The sequence below is a fragment of the Pseudoliparis swirei genome, chromosome 24 (genome assembly GCF_029220125.1).
Source record: "Pseudoliparis swirei isolate HS2019 ecotype Mariana Trench chromosome 24, NWPU_hadal_v1, whole genome shotgun sequence".
Lineage (NCBI taxonomy): Eukaryota > Metazoa > Chordata > Actinopteri > Perciformes > Liparidae > Pseudoliparis > Pseudoliparis swirei.
This window is the reverse complement of record NC_079411.1, coordinates 5,074,912-5,095,645: the sequence shown is the minus strand read 5'-3', so window position 1 is coordinate 5,095,645 and position 20,734 is coordinate 5,074,912. Positions and strand designations below refer to the sequence as shown.

Below are 20,734 nucleotides of genomic sequence, written 5' to 3'. Positions count from 1 at the left end.
AGCTTTAAAATATAATAAAATTTTTTTTTTAACTACAAGAACACGTTTTCATTTTCATTTTCAGGACTTCTAAATCAAACCATGTATGAGGTTAACAAAGTAGCTTACTGGATCAGGCTGGCTGTCCCATGAGGAGGAGGAGGAGGAGGAGGTCCAGGCACCCGTCCTCATCCCGGTCCACTCCTGGATGGACAGTTCTTCCATCGTGGTCTGAACCCGGGTGGAAGAACAACAAATCAAATACAGCATTCATAAATCAAACCGAGCACCAGGCATCTTTTCTTTTCTTACATTTCCGCAACAGTAGAAATCAGAGAAGACCATACGGAGAACAACAATATGAATACAGTATTAAATGAAGTGAAATAAGAATATTTTAGTCTTGAAATGTGTGTCCTGGTTCCGTCGATTGGTTTGATCCTATCCACATTATGTTGTTATAACATTACATTATTATGAATATCTTCGGAAAGCACCAGCAATCCTCCCCAAATATCTCACATTGATGATTTTGCATTGAGATATTGAGGCTTTTTATTAACATTTTCAACCCGTCATTTGAGCCTGAAAGACAATCATAATAGTCTCCGAACAGTCAACGAGTGTGACGATGTTCACGGGACCGTTTCAGCCGGTGAACACGGACCGAGTTGTTTGCAGTTGGTGGTTTTTAAGAAAATGACGATGACATGTTTTCATCGTGCGTTTGATTGGCAGCAGACTTTACACGCTGAGCTAAACAAGCCTCATTATGGAAATGTATTCATATCACTTTGGCTTGTGTAACAGTCAACAAACACCCACACACACACACCCACACACATACACCCACACACACACGCTCCTGCTCCTGCAACAGGCTGGTGTTGTTTTGGCTGCTGCAGTGCCCCCAGAGACAATGAGGACAGAGAGGAGGAGGACGGAGAGAGAATACTGAGGAAGATGAACTTGACCTTTAAGATGTCTTGGGGAGGAAGGGTTGGGGGGCATGTCGGTACTTATGAATATATAATGAAGCTCGGCTATATGTATGTGTGTGTGTGTGTGTGTGTGTGTATGTGTGTGTGAGAAATAGTCGAGGTCTCTGAGCTCTTAGCTGAGGAAAGGTCATCACACACAGGGGTTGGGGGGGGGGGACTAATGCACCTGGCCGCATGCTCCACTCTCTCTCTCTCTCTCTCTCTCTCTCTCTCTATGTACAAATCTAATAGAGCTCGGCCACGTGTTGAAAGACGCTCATTGGCTTTCTTGCGAACACATTTTGAAGTGGGGTTGTATGAAATTCTTGTCCACAGTCCGTGTATGACCCCATTGACTAAAAACAGTGGCCATAGAATTCCCTTTCAGTTCAGTTATATGTTACTCTAAAAAAATACTCTAAATGCAGCGTACACTTGAACCGAAATTGATTTCATTTTAGGCACGGCATTTCTTTTTCGGTGGCTAAAATAGGTTTTGCAGCTGCCCCGGTCCACAAGCTCTGGTGCTGGTACTCTGGTGTCTGCAGGTAATACAGCGACTGTGGATACGTACCTGATACAACCCCACTGCAAAGAACCTGAACTACCCCTTTTAAAGAGAAAAACGATGTTACTCATACCACAGTAAACCTAGCTTAGCATTAAGGTCCAAACTAAAGTAACACAAATCCATCATCTAAAGCTAATTAAATCTCCATATCTCATTTAATGTGTACAAAATAAATAAAAAAACATGCTGTGATTTTAAGTAGAAGGTTTTTTCACGGAGGACTTATTTTAATGATGCTTAAATTACGACCACTCACTTTTGAGTTAGAGCTTGTTTATAATAAATTCAGAGGTATATTCTTCTTGAATGTTGCATTACTGAGATTATATTTTACAGTTGTTTATTTATTTAAGCTTCACAATCAAGACAGTATACTGTAAATCGTGCAGAGGTTGTGCCGTGCTTTTTAAAGCGGGGGCGTCCACAGACAGCCTCTGGTTGTGTTGTGCTTTCTGGCGTTGAGACTCTTTGACCTGCCGGGTAGGATTACACACAGGTGTCCACAATCACCTTAACGATGGCTCCCTTCAATTCAAGCTGTGAGTGACAGGGAGCGACACCTGAAGGCTGAAATTCAGCCACAGCCAAAGTTATCGTTCACTAAGATGGCTTTTGTGGCAACATTGGACTTATAAATAATCTTTGCATGAATGTATGTAATTCATTATTTATTGGTTATAGAATTTCCAGAGAATAATATCTCAGCGAATATATTTATACCGCCTTATACAATTACATTGAAGGACATTATTACCGTTATGCAATACTCTATCTATCTATCTTTCTTTCAATCATTTCATTTAAAGTTTTTACAAGTTACACAGACAACAAAAAACAACAACAAATAAATAAAAATGACATAATAGCAAAACAACCAACTATACGAACAATAAGACAAGGACAGAACACACTATCTATCTCTCTCTCTATCCATCTCTCTATCTCTCTCTTTCTCTCTATCTATCTCTCTCCATCTAACTATCTTTCTCTCTCTCCATCTATCTATCTCTCTCCATCTCTCTCTTTCTCTATCTCTCTCCATCTATCTATCTATCTCTCTATCTCTCTCCATCTATCTCTCTCTCTCTTTCTCTCTCTATCTCTCTCTCTATCTATCTCTCTCTCTCTCCATCTATCTATCTATCTACCTATCTCTCTCCATCTATCTACCTCTCTCTCTCTATATCTATCTATCTATCTATCTTTATGTCAATCAGGTGCAGCTGGTACTGATTAATTATAATGTCAATGCCACATGAAGGATCCATATCCATAGTTCGCTAGTTCGAACAAATAAAAAAACAAAGAGCCCCAAAATAATTTATCTCTAAATATTGTCAAGTAGTTGATGAGAACAACCATTTCCAGTGAAGATAGAATTAGATTATTAATTCTTAAATTGAGGCAGCCCACTCAGACGACTGAGACGGAGCTTTTTGTCAGTGTGCTGGTCCAGCTCAGGGGTCCCTTTGTTCCAGCTGCCACAGCAGATTTGGGCGTCTGTACGGAGGCCTGTCAGAAACAGGCTTATCTCTTGGGGGCCTCCCAGCACAAAGGCCCATTTAGATGCTCACGGAGAGTGAAATCTTCATTATATACCTCTTGAAAGAGGGACAGACCTCTGCTCTTTAAGATAATTAATTGGAGACAAGTATTTTCGCGTGTGCTACAAAACAAAGGAGAAGGAAATCTAGTACAGTGGATCCTTTTATTCTGCTCGTGAATTTGGAGATATCGATGTTTCAAGTCAGTTTGTGGTCATAAAAGTAGACACTGTCTCAGAGCTTAGAAGGACGTCGAGAGTTGAGGCTCTATTTTTGTCCTAACCCTACAAATCCCTGAGTTGTTTACATTTTTCTTAAAATACTCATTAGTATACACCGAGGGACAGACAACATGCGCAATAAGGAAACCACTGTATCAACATTAAGGGTTTCCATCCGTACCTTTTCCATTCATGTATCTCTATATTATCCATCCATCCCTCCATCCACCCATCCGTCCATCTGCTGGCCTTTCCCAGCCATGCCTGTAGTAAGAGTGTCAGTATATCTGCCATGGCGTCCTGCTGATGTGTATTGTGATGGAGCTGAATACTCCAGCTACCAATATGGCCTGCACCAATACTGGATTAGCCACAGTGGATTAGCTGCCTGCCCTCCTGCTGCTTATTCAAATATTGTTTCACGTATTGTCATCATCGGGGCAGAGCTTCTGGCCCAGTAGCCTTCAAGCTAGCGAATATTCTCAAAGAAACAACAGAGAGAAAAAAGGAAAAAGAAAAGTCTTTCGCTTCCATTACGCCACAAAAGCGTCCGATTTTTTTCATTTTTTTCCCCAGCGAACGTTAAAATTTTGAACCGCCGAGGGTTTCGGGAGCTAACGTCGACGGGTTTCGGAGAGAGAGCGCGTCTGCAGCATTCGAACGGGGAGAGAAAAAAGGGCGGATGGAAAGATGATGGAAAGCAAAAACCCAACCAGGGCCAAAACCAGGCATGAAAGCGTGCCTTGATCTTTGATACATCGGTGTTCTTCTTTTTTTCCTTCTCCACGCTCCCTTTCTCTCTTTCACCCCTCGCACATACACTTGGGAGTCAAGGCAATTGATGTGCTGCCTTTGATGGCAAAGAGAGGCCTATATTAAATGGCCAAAAGACCATGATGAAAGGAGCTGAGAAAAAAGAAAGAAAACGGGTCGGAAATGTGTTATCAGAAAAAGAATGGCAACTCGTGATAAATGCTCGGGACGGAGCGACGCTAACCAGACGTCGGGGGCGTTGAGGGTTTGACGGCTTCAGCGGCGGCGGATCACGAGAGGCTGAGGCAGACGGAGAGCTTACCGTGCTAGCCCGGCGGTCGCGGTGGCTGGCGTCGGCTCGCCGGTTCCAGTGTGTCACGCCGGTGGTCATCCCGTTAGAATGAGGGAGGCGAAGGCACCTGCCGCGTCGCCGCCGTCCCTCCGGGTGATCCGGAGGTCTGGACGCCGGTGGACGTCCCACGGCAGAGGCGGTCGCCATCTTTGTCCCGTTGTTGTCTTGGATATATCCTCTCTCCTGCGTCTTCATCCCTCCCTCTCTCCTTTGATCATGCCTCTCCCTCCCTTTGCTCCCTGCCGTATGACATCACCGCGCAGAGGGTATCGACGAGCATCAAAGAACCTCTGGGCAGGACCGCGTATCTGTCGCTCTGGGAAGGGGGAGGAAATGTGGGGTGTAGAGAGTCCTGTAACCCCCCCCCCCCCCCACACACACACCCCACACACACACCCCACGTCCACCGCCTCTCCCCGCAGACGCTTACATTTTATTTGGCCAATACAAAACTACACACACACACACACATGCGCACGCACGCACACACCCACCCACACCCACACCCACGCCACCCATCTCTCAGCCGGCTGTATCCCGAGGCCCCCCTGCTGTGCCTGCAGCGTTTGATGATGTGTTTAACGGCTTCATTCATCCCACGGCTCGCTTTCCTTCCTCCTCCACCATTTTTTCGCCCCTTCTCTTTCTTGCCGCCCTCCTCGTCCACCTTTTTTCACGCTTTCGCAAACAAACCCAAAATGTGTCCCTCGGTCAACTTTGCGGCCAAATGAAAAGTTAATTCCCTCCCAGACGGATCGGGCGGCACTCCTCCTTGAGTCGCCGCCCCTCCTTCCTCCCACTTTGACTCTCATCCCCTGCTCTTTCTCTCTTACCTCTTACAGCTGGCCGGTACCATTTCCAATCCTGTTAGAGTTGTATGTCCTGTGGAGGAGCCCTTCTGTCTGTCTGTCATCTGCCTGAACATCACGTATACATGTTCCACTGTCACTCTCTCAGTCCTCCGCGGCAGCTGTTATCAAATCCACTGAGATCTTCGAACCTTATAACACACACAATACTGGCAGCCTTTGAAGGAACATTCACGAAACGGCAAATAGGATGAAGCCAAATGACTTCTTTAAAACAAACATTTCATTTAAAATAACAAACAATATTTCAGCAAAGGGAGCAAATCTACTGAAATGGAGAAGTTGAGAAAAGGGGATTTTTAAAGTTGGACGAAAATTTGCGTTACAGACAATAAAGTGTTATTTTATGTATTTTAAGGAAAATAAATTACCCAAATTAATATTTTACCACAACTCAAACACATCAAATCACATGAATACTACTACAATAAAAAAAAAAAGATGTAATTCTCTCTAATAAACTAATTTTGCTGTTTTCTTTTTCTCCATTATGACACGATTTAGCTGCATTAGCTCGATTTAGTGCGCTGGCTATATTTAGTTTTAGCTTTATAGTAAATTAGGCTCTGACGTTTTGTTTTTAACTTTATTTTATTGTTGGTTATTGTACATTTTACAGTTTGTTTTTGCTGAATTTATTATATCCTATGCAACATAATCAGTTTAATCAGTGTCAACGTGTCCTTTAACTTCATTAAGGACGACCCGCTCTACCTCCTGAGCTGTAGCCGCCCCAATTACGCATACTTGCTGTAATAATAATGTTACTGTAATAATAATGTTTTACTGTGTAATTAATTTGTTTGTAGTTTTACGTTCCAGTTTTTTTATATATTACTTAGCGAGGAGGTAGCACAGTGTCTTCCTGAGAAGAGTAGATTAAACAAAGTGGCCACTTTAAAAGGTACACCTTTCCAATTTAATGCATATATATATATATGTATCTATTATATATTACATTATATTCTCATGTATGTACATGGAAAGGACAAAGATTAGATCGTCTCAATAATAATCATAACATTAATTTTACACAGTTCTGATAATGTCACCAAGAATTGTACATTATACATTTAGTAAAGATAGAATTCAAGGCAGGACTTTTGCATTAGATTGCGTCGGTGTAGCTAATAAAAGGTCCACTCAGTATATGTTGGCTGTAGAAATGCTAAACTTATTACAGCAATTACATTTAAGGGTCTTGGTGCAATTCATATGCGGAGATCTTTCTGTGTGTTCAATACAAATACATTCAAAGTCTCATTAGTGAACCAGGGCTTTGATCCACTTCCTCTTAGCACCAATCATTTGAAAGTTAAATGAACGAAAAGTAATTAAAGCTTCTTTTTGTTTGGTTTGGGACTCACACAGCTGATGTCCCACATCTCCCGTTCTTCTATTTCCCCTCCGCCTCTCATTCACGTCTTCCCTCTGCACAGCCTGCCGCCGCCTCTCCTCTGCCCCCGCGTCCCCTCTGCTGTCCAACTAATTGTCAAGGTTCTTGTTAGCATTATGCTGAAATGCGTCTCTCTGCAGCAAAAGCCACCCAGTGATATGGAAAGCACCCTCCGCGAGGATTATACCGCTGATGAGAGTGAGGGTGGAGATGTGTGTGTGTGGGTGTGTGTGTGTGTGGAAAAGGGAATAACTGCTTCTGAATGTGTTGTTCACTTATGCTCTCTCCTCTCTGTGCCTCCTCCTCTTCAGCCCCCCAAAAAGCAAGCGTCTTCCCTTTGTCTTCTTTATCATCTTCTGCCTGCAGGTATTAAGAAAAAACTAATTTCACAACATTAATGGACCCCTTAAAAAAAATTAAAAAAAATCTTATTTTCCTCCGCAAATTACTTCCCAGTAATCCTCATCCACTAAATCCGTCTGCCGCTTGCTCCCATTCTGCGGGCCCGGATGGGAATGTTAGGAATGAATAGGAGCACCATGGGCCTACCTGTGGGCTTGTTGGGGTAAACAGCTAATAGCAGGCTGGAGAGGCTCGATAAGCATTTCTCATTATTAAACCCCATTCACATGTAGCTGGCTGCCACACACACACACACACACACACACACACACACACACACACACGCACGCACACTCAGCATCTCTCAGAGAAATTGATGTCCTCCAATTCCAAGTTGCAACAATAGATATAAATAAATAATGAAATCATTGGTGTGTGCATCTATTGACTGACACCCAGGGATGGACAACATAAATATTACTGGAATATTTGGACTCAGGGAGCACCAGTGGTATCCCTTTATTTTGTAACTATTTAACTGATGGTATAACTCATGGTATATAAAACAGTGAGAGTTTTTTTAGTATGTCCAAAAATATAGTATTCTATTTCCAGTGAAATATAACAGCGTGCAGACTCTGGACGCGATGCCGTGGTATATATCCCATAATGCAATGCGGCAGTGACGACATTTTCCGTTACACAATGGCGGACAGCTCTCTAACGTCAAGTGCAAGAACAATATTTCACTTTGCTAGACGTAGTATGTTTGAAAACAAGTTGTTCAGACTGTGATTCTCACAAGTCATCGTTTGGTCCCATGATGCTGGCATGCGTTACCATGGTGACCCATCACCAGCTGGTAAGAAGGCTCTCAAGAAGTGATGAGGTACCACTTCCGTGCGAAACATGATCTGCTGTTTATTCACACAAGAGTTTGTTGAACGAGAGTACACGTATGGAGTATGTACTTTTTAATATTTAAATATAATAATAATAATAATATTATATTTAAATATTAAAAAGTACATACTTTTAATAATAATAATAATAATAATATAATAAAATTTAATTTTGTTCAGTCAGTAAAATCACTCTTTTTATTAATTGGTTTTAAAAGCAATATACGCGTGGAAAAAAGAGATAAGCTAACAAATAAAAAATAAAAAAACTCCATCCACTTGTTACGGTGAGCGATGGCATCCTTCTTTTTCTTTTTTTATACAAAATATTTTATTTGGTATTTTTACAGAAATACAACCTTCAAAAGTAAGAATGCATAATAATAATACAAAATTTAAAGAAACACAAATAAAGTAAAAATGAACCATGCATCTGACCAAGAAGGGCAATAAGGAAACTAAAAATGTTAAAGTAGGAAAATAATTATAAATAAGGAAACAATAAATCAAAACAACCATGCAACTCTTCACCAACGTTGTCATACAATCATAAATACAGTCCAACAAACAGATCTCTCGTAAAAAATATATTCAAATTCTATTCACAGAGTATCTTTAACTTAGTTCTAAACTTATATATATGGGTTGCATCTTGGTGAAACATAGTGCCTTTCTTTTTAAGAGATACTGAGTCTCTGGTTTTAACAAAGTCCCAAATCCTGTGAGGTTAGGGAGGGCGTGTCACTTGCCAACTTCCAAACGATGGCATCCTTTATAAACTATATTCTTATTTATATATATACTTATATATATATTCTTCATATAACAGTTGTAGTTATTTCATATGATAGACTTCTGTATGTGTGTTTTGGTCTGTCTACTGGTTTGCAGTGGGAGGGTCTCTGTGTGTCACGGACCAATCACAACGCAGAAACAGTTGAATCCAAATGTGACAGTTGTGGGGGTTGTTTGCCCGTCAGATGAAATAAAAGCACGCCGACGCAGCTCTAATGAAGCAGTGAAAAACTCTAAATTAAAAACATACATATATCATTTATTATTAGCTTATTAATAATTCAATATTAATGGTTATAATCGGAGGCTTAAAACGTCTGTTCAGGGTCTTTAACGGTTATTTTAACCACATGTGAGCGAAGTGAAAGTAGACCCGCAGTCCTTGAGTCACCAGCACCAGCCTCGGCATGTTGGTTCTGCACTGGGAGAGAGGAGGCTATGCAGTCGTGAGGGGGGCTGAGGCCATTGTTCAGGGTAAAGTGAGACAAATGAGACCCTGGAGAGTACTACTTAGCCACTCATAAAGGTCAGATATGGGGCCACACCAGTGGATGCTAATCCTGACCCAGGGGGCCGTGTGCACATGCGCCGGTGGATGCGATTGTTTCACAGGCCGGTGACATTTCAACCTGAATGAGCGTACAATCCTGGGTGCAGAGCGGCGTGTACGTGTCTGGATGAATTTGGCTGGAAAGCAGCGGGCTCGAGTGCCAACGGAGGTTTAATTAGAAATGGCCTCGGGGGCAATTAAAACATCAGAGGCTATTTCCTCCTGTAGACGACGCCAAGCGGCCAGCGCTGTAAATACTCTCTTGTATTCGATTAGGCTGGTCAGATTCGACAGAATGCATTTTAATAACCTGCATGTGTCGACGACGCAACAGCCATTCAGCAATCGGGGGAGAAATTGTCTTGGCATTTGTAGGAAATTATGCTTGTGTAATATTCTCTATCCAATTTCACCTGACAGCCGGGATGTCATTACGATGTGACATGGCCACGAGGCTTCGCCGCATGTTAGCCGTCGTCGCGCCGTCTAATTGGCATTGTACTAATAACACATCGGCGGGCTGGAAGACATCCCCTCCTTCCCCTCCTTCCTCTCCTTCCCCTCCTTCCCCGCTTGTGTTGCAGCTCGAGGCCTGTCGGCGGGTCACGCTGATTAGGGCACCTGAGAGCCAATTGCAATGCAATTTGTGAGTTTTCGCAGAACGCGGCGGCGATAACGACGGACGGGTCACAGCAGCAGTTCAGCACACGTGTAACGAGCGGCGGGAGAATTCACAGTCCCGTTAATGTGTGTGTGTGTGTGTGTGTGTGTGTGTGTGTGTGTGTGTGTGTGTGTGTGTGTGTGTGTGTGCTATACGTGATGGAGTTACACTGCAATACGTTGGTTCTGGCCGCCATTTGTAGGATCTCCTGAGTACAGAAGAGAAACAGAAGCCACGTTGTCCTAGCGATACCTTAGAAAAGACAAAACCGTCAGCGGTTCATGACCTTTGCAGAAAGCCTCGGTGGAGACCCGGGGCCACGCTGTCGCGACACGAGCACACATTCCCGCTTAAAGCCGTCGACTGAGCAGGTGTACGAACGCGTGAAGGCGGCTCAGATGGAATGAGGAAACAAAAGAAAGAAAGCAGCTCATCCTACGAAATATCTCCACAACTATTGGATGGATTGCCGTGATGCATTCATGGTCCCCAGAGGATGAATCCTACTTACTTTGGTGAAATGTCTTAATGACTACTGGATGGATTCCCATGAGATGTGGTCCATGCTCGTTCCCTTCAGGATGAGTTGTTTGTAAATACATATCTTAGCAATCATTTAACGTATCCATTACTTTAGTTTATACACTCCAAAAAACGATTCAAGCCCTTCTTAGAGGTGACACATTTAAATATTGTTTGATACATTTAAATAAATCAATTACAAAACGAAGATATTTATTTTGAATGGGTGTAACACAAAATGTATGAATACTTTCATTTATTAGATTTATTTAGGTTACACTCACAAAAACGATTCAAGCCCTTCTTCGAGGTGACACATTTAAATATTGTTTGATACATTTAAATAAATCAATTACAAAAATAGATATTTATATTTAATGGGTGGAACACAAAATGTATGAATTCTTTCATTTATTAGATTTATTTAGGTTAGATGGTGTGCATATCAACTCAAAATAAATGTGTTTCATTGAGGACGACCCTTTGCGCATGCGCCAGCTGAAAATCAGTTGTTTACAAGGTGAAGACACTTACAGGGCTGTACGGTGGTGTAGTGGCTAGCACCGTTGCCTCATAGCCAAAGGTCTGTGGGTTCAATTCCCAGTCGGGGCTTCCCTTCTGTGTGGAGTTTGCATATTTTCTTAGTTAGTTAGTTTATATTTTGAGTTGGACAAACACAAATTAATTTAATTTAATGAATATTGTTATTTTATTTTAGATGTATTTGATACAAATGAGTTGGACTAACTTAATTACATTGTATTGCACTGATGTGCTAAATTTGAGTTGGAGTTGAATATAATTATTGGATGGAAAACCTGCCAACAATTTAATTGAGTTCATCCAATGAGTCATTTCTTTGAGTGTACTGACAAAACTTAAGACATTCTCATCATCCTCAGCTGTTTTTGCTAAGTAACGAGTTAAGACGCGAACGCACTAAAACTACTCGGTTGTCGAGTCAATATACATCCACGACACAGGAGTTATTTATTTGTTGTCCGTAGGCCTATGTAGTTATTTTATTCATAAGTAGTTTTGTTGAATAAATTATTCTAGATGTTTGCGTCTTGAGATTGGATTTTTGATTTATTTTCTTTTTGCAAATTATGCTTTAGTTTAATTATGTTTTGTTTGTTAATAAATTGAGTTATGAATATATAAGTAAGCAGATACAGGACCAGCATGCACTGGGGTGATTATCTACAAGAGCAGGAGGCAATTTTTTTGTTATTTTCCTAAATAAATAAGAAAGACATTTTTAACGAACAATAAACTCTCACCTGTGTATTTAACATACTTATGGTCCTTGGATTTAAGTTTGATTTTGACCTAATTTAATCGTTAACGTGGATATTTAAGCCTATATTGTTCATTATTACAAACAGCTGAAAGACAAACATTTTTTTTAAAGCCTATGTATATACACACAATAGTGGAATATAGCAAAGAAAATGTTTAGATTTTTTCAAAGATTTTGATGATTCATTCAGGATGTGACGCCACTTCCCCTTTAAGAGGCGGGGCCGGACCATCAATTAAGCCCATGGGGCACACCTGCCAGTGGGGTGTCCCAGGGTCTATAAGATGGTGGCTGCCCATTGTGCTGGAGGGCTTGGGTTTTGCTCTCTCCTCCGTTGGCCAGCCCAACACTTGGTTTGTTCATGTTTACACCCTTCAACACTCATGTTGCACATACATTACATACAACACCTTGCACTCACGCTGACTTTCCCATCCCACCCTCGATGTTGCCGGTTTGGCTGGCTTTATATTTATTATTCTTAATAAACTGGAGTACTGTTTACCGTTGATTGGCATCTGTGTCCCCTTTTTGTTTACATCCCTGAGCCGGGTTGTGACAAGGAGCAAAAACCACAGAACACCTGTTGCACTGATGACCACTCGGCTGGATAATGAGGGATTAACTCCATCTAGTGGTGCAGAGAAGAACTGCAAGTGTAGTCAGAGAAAGTCAAACAGGGCGTTAAGACTACCTGATGTGAAATGTCAATCACTGAAATATAAGAAACTATAAAATAAGGAAAAATGTGGGAAAAAAAATCTTCAAACACACAGGTAACTTTAATTTATGGACTGCTTCAGGAAATAACAGTTTGAAAATGCAGAGTTACGAAATATGACACGCCAGTTAAACAGAACCACTCTTTTTTTTGTAATGACATTGAAATAAAAATAAAATTCAGCTTTAAAAAAAGTGGATGTCAGTTAAGCTGCAAAGTAATGACATGTACAGTTAATTCAAAATGCCCTTTTGTTTAAAAGTGGACATCTCGAGGGAGTTTGCACAAACGTGTCATATCTTTACAAATATAATGAAAACCTTTGCCGAGTCGTGGATAAAGTTGTAAAAAAAAGAAACAAGCTTTTTGTGTGCTTTTAACCTTTCATTTAAAACAAAAACACGTCAACAAAATGCACCTTAAAATTAGCTCCCCCCCCCTTTTTTTAGAAATAAAAAAGAATCCGACTGTGAAACTGACAATCCCAAAAACTGTTCCCAAACGAGGGGCCATCACTTCCCGTAACCTTCGTCCTCATCGACTTCCTTGTTGTCCTCTGGCACATTGTTGTCGTCATCTTCTTCGCCTTTTTTCGCCTCCTCTTTGGTCGCTTCCTCCTTCTTCGCCTCCTCATTGGTCGCCCCCTCTGCGTTGTGCGCCTCCTTCAGCTCAGATGTGCTCGTGTCAGTTTGCGCCGTGGTCCCGTCGGGCGTCGGCGTGTCCTCTTTGGCCACTTCCTGGACATTGTACTTTCTATACAGGGTATAGTCTTTCACCACACTGAGGCAACACACCGCCTTGATGACCTCCACAATGATCGTCAGTTCTGGTTTGGTCAAGTCCACCTTGTTCTTCGGGTTCAGCTTCCCCACGACACCTTGGGAAAAAAAGAAGAAGGAGGAAATAAAGGGAGTTTGGTTCACGGATGTTCAGAAAAGGTGAATTCACTTTATCGGACAAATTCATCTGGAGTCCAACTCTACCTGCAATTGCTTTGATGATGTCGTCTCTCTTGTTGTGGGTGCTGTTGCGAGCCTTGAAGGCGATCTGGTAAGTACCAGAGTTTGGGGTTTTGAACCAAGGCTCCAGGAAAGTAGTCAGGTACTTCACTATGTCTTCCTGGAAGGCCTTGCATGTTCCAGTCACCTGGACGAGAAGAAAGCAAAGGGTCAAAGTACAACGAGACTTAAATTACTCTCGATATGAACTGCAACAGGTATTTTGATTGTCATTCAAAGGATTACACAACCGTCTGCACCTCATTTCAATAAAGTCAAAACGCCTCTCTGTGCTGCATCTGTTAAATCACATGCATCATGAACACAGTGCGGCTGACGGTGGTTAAGTTGAGCTTCTCACCGGCAGCATCCGAAGGATCACGCGGGACTTCTTCTTTTTGGTGGCGTGGAGATCAGCCAGGATGCGATGAACCAGCTTGTCGGATTCTACGCGAGGAAGAAAATTGTAAATATATATTTTTTTAAATGATGACAAAAATAAATGGATATGAAATACACGCCAATGTCATCCATTCAAATGAAAAGAAAGACGGACGTACCCAGATTTTTGGTTTTGATGAAGATGACATTGTTTGCTCCACTGACCAAAGCCTGGAAGCGCCGCTCCTGTTTCACTCCAGATGCTTTCAGCTGTGCCACCTCCTTCTTCAGCGCTGCTTCAATATCTTCATCAGCCTCCTCCTCTTCACTGCTGCTCCCATTTTTATCTTGCAACTGTGATCATTAGAGGCACATTAATAATACAATATATATATATGAATAAACACACAACTTTTGTCTATAATGTTACTATTAAAAAAATGTCAAAGTACAGAAAAGTCCCGTTGACTTAAAAAAATAAAACATACATATATATACATATATATATATATATATATATATACATTTCCAATCACATGTCCAAAAGCCAAACATAAAACATTTGAAAGGATGTAAAACAAGTAATTCTTCAAATTATATAAGCAGGAACAGGTTGATTTGGGTTTAAATGTTATCAATTACCAAAACTGTTCCCACAACTTTTTTTACTTGCTTTGCTAGTTTAGATTGTTGGATTTCAATTCCCCGGTTGAACACTAGATCGTAGCATGTGTCTGGTTAACCATAAAAACAATTGAAATGAATGATGTTCATATATGCAACACAAGTGCCACTTCCACACCGCGCAGTCCACTTGCTCCGGTGACTCAGGAACAGGACTTAATTACGATTATTTATTTCATTAAAACAGGCCTCGTCTGTAACAGGAAAGAGAAACAGGGGACGGGGTCTCGAAAGTGCTCCTGAACTCACCTTCTCGGGCCCGAAGAGCTCGTCGGCGTACTCGTTGAGCAGGTTGAAGGCCTCCGCCGTGCACTTCCTCTCGTTCATGTTGCACGTGATGAGGATCCCCTTCATGCCCACCTCCAGCTCCCGCGAGCCCTTCCACCTCTTGCCCTGTCCGCCGCCCGCGTACCGCTTCTTGCCCCGCTTCCTCGTGTCGCTGGACGGGGCCGACATGTTCGCAGACGAGCCTTCACGCGGACCGTTGAGTGTCTGAAGCTCAATAAGCAGCGCGCGACGCGGTTGTTTTGGGGTTTAACGCGCACCCCCCACCAACACACACACACACACACTTCTCGGGCTTTATTAGCCGTTAGCTTGACAGTTGAGGTTGATATTTGAGAGATTTCAGAGGCGTATAGACCGTAATGTGGGGGCCATGAGGTCTTCAGAAAAGTATTTCGCCTAAATGTGCTTTCAAAACGCCGCAGATGTTTCAAAGAACCGAGTTCTCGTTCAGCCACAACATCGCACGTTTTTTAGTTTTTGGTACGGCGAATGAGGAGGGACAAAAGTCTTCGACGTTCGCGCGAAGCATTTTTCACTTTTCATATTTTTGACTAGACGCTGAATACTTCATACAGACTGGTAGTGCATTTAATAAAGTACTGGAGTTAATAACAATAGTTTGAGGGCTTAGAATATTTATATTTGTATGCTACTTGGCATAATACAAACATATCCATTTTTATTTCACTGAAGACTTAGCAATAATAGAATACAAATAAATGAATACATTGTTACTTCAAGTTTAACTTTCCAACAGTAACTATATATTAAATAATTAAAATGAGCTCCACTTTTACCAGTTGCAACATTAAAGGGAAGCTTACACATTAATGCACCACTAAATCCAGTAATAAAATACATGGTTCTAAAATGTGCCATTCTGACCGAGTATTTTTATTCTTGGTACTTTAAGTAATATTTTGAATGCAGGACTTTTACTATAAATATATAATATTTTCAAATCCGAGTACTGCTAGTTTTACAAGACAGGGTTAAACTCTGAAATGTAATTTGTAGCACCTTCACGACCACGACCACCACAAACATTGAATATTAAAATACAAAACAAAGTTATGATTAAAACAGTCACTTTATCAAATATTTTACATTTCATTTGAAAGCACATCAAAATTGGCATTATTACTGGACAATACGTAGAAAATGAAGTTCATTATCAGTGTTCATAATTGGTTGATTTGATTATTTCAATAAAAACTGCATCACTAACATTATATTAACTAATTACATTAGTTGATTACAATTATTCATTAATGCAGCAACATATTCTACACTTCATGTCATATGAGATTCAGAAAATCAATGAATTATATTTTTCATTAAATTGTCCAAAATGGAATAAAGAAATTTACTGAAACAAAAAATATGTCAGTAAAATTACAACTTGATTTGGACCTCTGTATGTAGTTCATAAAAGGAGACCTCCCGTTTTCAACCGAATACACATTATATATATTTAAAAAAAACTTGATTAATATATAATATAAATAAATAATCTGATAATATTTCTAGAATATTCTATATATATAATACATTATAATATTATTATTATTACATAGCAATACTATTATAGCAATACAATAATAATATATAGCAATTATTATTATTATATATATATCATAGTATTGCTATGTAATAATATTATTTAATTATATAATATTATTCTTGCTATATAATATAATATATTATTTATATTATTTATAAATATATTATTAATATTATTTCTACATATATATATAATGTTTTAACAAGTTATACAAAATATACATTTTGAGGAACCGTCTTTGTGGCTGTTGGTTCAATGTCACAATATCGTATCATAAAGTCTATGTGACTGAGTTAGAAGACACTCTCAGCTCCCATCCACCATGTTAGTAGCTCTTTCTCAGTGTCGCCCTCTGGGGGGGACGAGTCAGAGTCGAGTTGATCTGACAGAGTGAGACAGACGACCCGGCAGCAGGGACGGCCCCTGAACCGCTCCTCATCAGAGCCGACTCCCACTTGAAGAACTCGCAGCCCTTCTGGAACCGGCTGCCGCCGCCCGACCGCCGGACCGGGCAGCAGTAGAACCCCCGGCCCTGGTTCGGCCCCCCGTTGGACACGGCCTGACGCTTCGCACGACGCCCACAGCCACACAGTGGGGCCGTGGTCCTCTGGCCTCCCACGGAGGAACGAGTGGCCAGCGCGTTGGTCGACAGCGAGGAGAGGACATTCTTGGAGGCGCAAAGAGGGACACGCGGGGCGGGGCGGGAGGGTTTCGCCGAATCAGCGAAGATGACGAAGGAGGACTTTGGGACGACTGCTTTGGGCCGGGCGAATGAAGTGTGAGGGGTGGAGGTCTCTACTGGGATGAAGGGGTTGTGCCTGAGGAGAGAGGGTGCGTTTGCCTTCGGGATGTTATGAGGCCCGTCTGGCTTAGGAACAGCTTTGGGCACAGCAAAATAGGCATTGGGCTCTGGGATCGTTGAATGCTGCCTGCTCATATCTAAGTGACGAGACGTTGCGGAGCGACCGCTCATCTTTTGAGTTTTAAAGTCTCCATCGTTCACTGCGCCTCTCGTTTCGCCCCGTAAGGTAACCTGATCGCGGGACGAATGCGCTTCATCGCGCTTTCCCCACTCCTGGCACCCGCTGTCGAAATCGGCCACGCGATCGACGTCAAATTCTCTCTCCGATTCGCCAACTTCATCATCACCACCACCCTCCAACACCACGTCATCATACGAACCACACCCGTCCTCGGTTTCCACGAAAAGCTCCGCACCGTCCTCCTCCGCCGTCGCTCCATCGTTGGACGGCTGGTTCGTCGGAGGCAGATTTGAAAGGCGGCCCGAGGTGGTAGAACACAGAACAAGGCTGCCGTTGTTGTTGTTGTTGTTGCTGACGGAGGAGAAAATATAAGCGGCAGCCACTGCTTTGACCGAGCCCCCGCCGCCGCCGCCGCATCCCCAGAGTGACGTAGTTGTGCCGTTCAGCAGCGTCTCCGGTGAGATCAGGCTTTGGTAGAGTTGGACGGGACCAGAGTTCCTCTTTGGGTCTGGATCCCTCGAAATGTTCTCCGGACACGATTCTATCCGACACGATTCTGGGGGAACCTGTAACGGTTTGTTCGTCGCAGGTGTGTTTTCCGCTTTGTGTTTGTTGGATTTTTTATTGACAAGAGTTGCGTTTCCGAGCATGGGGTTGACCCTTAATGGCATCTACGAGAAGATGAGACATAATCAGCGACTCATAAAATATCATCCATCCCTGATGGTCCTGAAACAGCAGTCAAGTAAATGCTCGCTTTAACCTGCACGTTCATTTATCTTGGCTATTTCATTTTTTTCCCCCAGTGTCCGGAAATATTTACTTCAAAAGCACCAAGCACAAATGTCTATAAGATAGTAAATGTCATGACTATCAGTGTCCAGTTATATATTTGTTTATTTATATAAGAAACCAAATAAAAAATATTTACAAATGTCAAATTTCGGAATGAAACAAGCTTCCTCCACAAAGACTTCCATATATATGTATGTATAGTCATCGTCCACGACAGGACAGAAGGGAGGCCGGGGGTGGGGGGGGTTAGGAGTTGGGATGCATCGCTGGACGGCGCCCACTCACCTTCTCCAGGCTGCGGGTGATCTTCATCACACACCCATCCCTCATCATCCTCGCTGCCAACTGAGCTGTATTCCGGGAGTCATCCAAACCTGAGGAGGGAAAACAAGACACGGCGGCTTAGATTGAGTCTCCTCTCTGTGTGGGTTTACTGTGACGGAACCACTTTCGCTTTGTTTAGTACCAGAATGTTCTCTCCCTGAAAACTGGATTCCCAGATCTTGCAGTGCCCCGTTCAGGCCTTTGGGTTTCCTGTCGTAAAACAGCTGAAAAATAAAAAAAATAAAAGCTCTTAATGGCGGCAGGAGTAGCGCTTTTCTTGTTTATAAGTCATGCATAACTGAATACGTGAGGAGGGGTTGTTCAGGTGGTCAGACAAAATGAGCAAATTGAATACTTTACCATCGACTCTTGTAAATTATATGCAATAACTATAAAATGTCATTCATATTGTAGACTTATAATAACTGGTACGCTAACCAATCTAATTAAAAACGACAATTATTAGGTCAAGCCATAAGCACGAGTGATAAAAGCATGAAAGGTAACAGAGGTGTGGGAGCTTCCACTGACCTGGTAGGTGCTCCTCAGGTCGATCCAGCTGTTGAGCACATCAGGTTTATGGAGCTGCTTGCGTTTACACTCGTACTGCAAACAAACGCCGAGGTCCCAGTCTGAAGAGCGACAGAGACGGAGGCGCCTTAAAGTTTGTTCAGGCGCAATATCAACACTTTGTTTTCCAAAAAACTGGCAACCAGGTGAAAATAAACTGTGGAGGCGCGGCAGCCTTTTCATTTCACACAGATAACCAGTGTTGCTGTACACCATTTGTAATGTTAGAAGATATTTTTAAAATGACACTCTAGTTAATAGTGCTCTTTTTTCCCAAAACAGGTAAGATCCTCATTAGCTGAGGACGATCGGCGATAACACTAAGCGGTGCAGTCCAGAGAAATTGACTTTTACCTGACCACGTGACGAAAGCACACTGTTTTTGCGAAGGTGCAGAAGATCCCTGCGGCCTGCTGGGAAAGACCAGCCCCATCTCAAGCTGCAGGTTTTGCAGCCAGCGGCCGAACCGAGAAAGACCAATCTGAAGGGGGATCCCCGCCTCAACTTGAATCTGTGGGACGGACGACCCGAGGACGTCAGATGGGACGCACAACTATTTATCTCCTGTCGCGGCTTGTATTCATGCCCATTCACCTGTGTGATCCCGGTCAGCTCGGTGCAGAACTCGGACAGAACCGGGTGCTCTTGGGGTTGAACGTACGTATGAAACTCAGACTCGATGTCCCCCGTGGATGTGTTCATCACAACAGCAGGAAACTCAACTGCACGGCAGGAAGTAAAGGAGGGACAGATGTTATTGGGGGAAACGATAGGAACGGTCCACACGTGACGTCACAACAAGGGACACTCACTTATTTCCTGGCTGTGGTTGTTTCTGTCTCTCCAGCAAGTTGACTCAAAATCAATCACAATGAGGTATGAAAATATTTGATCTGAAAGAAAGCCCGCGTTGTTTATTAGTCGCAGGGGCCACAGTGTTATAGAGTTTAATGACAAAGGGATCAAGTCCCTGAACTCTGTGTGCACTTCATCAAAACAAATAATGACACTTACTTGATAATAATGGTTTCTTGGACCCATCAGAGGACTGACTCCGCTGCCTCAGTAATCCCAGTTCTCTGCGGAGACAGGAAGGGAGTCAAGAGCCACGAACTATCACAGATACTAGCTTTATTATCGACTGAGCAAACTGGTGAGGGGTCAAGGACCGCTGACTCTTTGACACACACATAACGCTAGTTTACATTTTAAATAAATATTCAGTCACTTACTTGGCCAGTTTCTTCGTCGACATAACGTTAGTTAGCAACCAACTGTACACACACAAATATGTTTGAAAATGCACCAAAAGAAAATCGCGCTGATTCGTTTTAAAATGTCCATCCATCAGTCTGAGCTCGACTTATCGGGACTAATCAGAAACAAATAGTCGATCGCAGAAAAATCGACGAGCTTTTTCCCTAACCTGAACAGAGGGAACTGTTTCCGTTTAGTCACCAAAACAAAAGCATTAAATATTTCAGCACGTATAAAACACCACGAATGTTAACATGTTTATGCCAATATAGAGTGAGCCTGTTTTTTAATGCGGGACATTTAAAAAAAAACATGTCATTCTTTCCAGTTTAGCGACATTTACTGGCTTCTGTTCTTATATCAGTTTCATTCGTTTATTTTGAAAGTTTCAAACCGGTAGTAGTGGTGTAATATTTGTTTTGTAATTCA

General features: G+C 42.1%; 2 protein-coding genes across 2 annotated transcripts; both read right to left on the bottom strand.

Moving 5' to 3' along the window:
- Positions 1-12,503: 12,503 nt before the first annotated feature.
- Positions 12,504-15,386, bottom strand: thumpd1 (THUMP domain containing 1). The gene is made up of 5 exons (XM_056409289.1): positions 14,774-15,386; positions 14,020-14,194; positions 13,821-13,906; positions 13,445-13,607; positions 12,504-13,338 (listed from the first exon to the last, which is right to left on the bottom strand). Exons 1-5 carry the CDS (start codon positions 14,978-14,980, stop codon positions 12,974-12,976), a joined length of 996 nt encoding a protein of 331 aa, XP_056265264.1. The 5' UTR covers positions 14,981-15,386; the 3' UTR covers positions 12,504-12,973.
- Positions 15,387-16,556: 1,170 nt separating this feature from the next.
- Positions 16,557-20,371, bottom strand: eri2 (ERI1 exoribonuclease family member 2). Its single transcript, XM_056409466.1, has 9 exons — positions 20,281-20,371; positions 20,063-20,127; positions 19,861-19,941; positions 19,643-19,770; positions 19,403-19,559; positions 19,010-19,110; positions 18,621-18,702; positions 18,440-18,528; positions 16,557-18,030 (listed from the first exon to the last, which is right to left on the bottom strand). The coding sequence occupies exons 1-9, from the start codon at positions 20,301-20,303 to the stop codon at positions 16,702-16,704; spliced, it is 2,055 nt and encodes a 684-aa protein (XP_056265441.1). The 5' UTR covers positions 20,304-20,371; the 3' UTR covers positions 16,557-16,701.
- Between the last annotated feature and the right edge of the window lie 363 nt (positions 20,372-20,734).

What these genes read in the sequence shown, in the direction of transcription:
- thumpd1 (XM_056409289.1), bottom strand. Translation starts at nt 14,980, where the DNA reads ATGTCGGCCCCGTCCAGCGACACGAGGAAGCGGGGCAAGAAGCGGTAC. An exon ending in AGCTCTTCGGGCCCGAGAAG is followed by an intron (nt 14,195 to 14,773) that starts GTGAGTTCAGGA and finishes TAATGATCACAG; the next exon opens with TTGCAAGATAAAAATGGGAG. An exon ending in TGATCCTTCGGATGCTGCCG is followed by an intron (nt 13,608 to 13,820) that starts GTGAGAAGCTCA and finishes CTTCTCGTCCAG; the next exon opens with GTGACTGGAACATGCAAGGC.
- eri2 (XM_056409466.1), bottom strand. Translation starts at nt 20,303, where the DNA reads ATGTCGACGAAGAAACTGGCCAA. An exon ending in CAACCACAGCCAGGAAATAA is followed by an intron (nt 19,771 to 19,860) that starts GTGAGTGTCCCT and finishes CCTGCCGTGCAG; the next exon opens with TTGAGTTTCCTGCTGTTGTG. An exon ending in TTCAGGGAGAGAACATTCTG is followed by an intron (nt 18,529 to 18,620) that starts GTACTAAACAAA and finishes TTCCCTCCTCAG; the next exon opens with GTTTGGATGACTCCCGGAAT.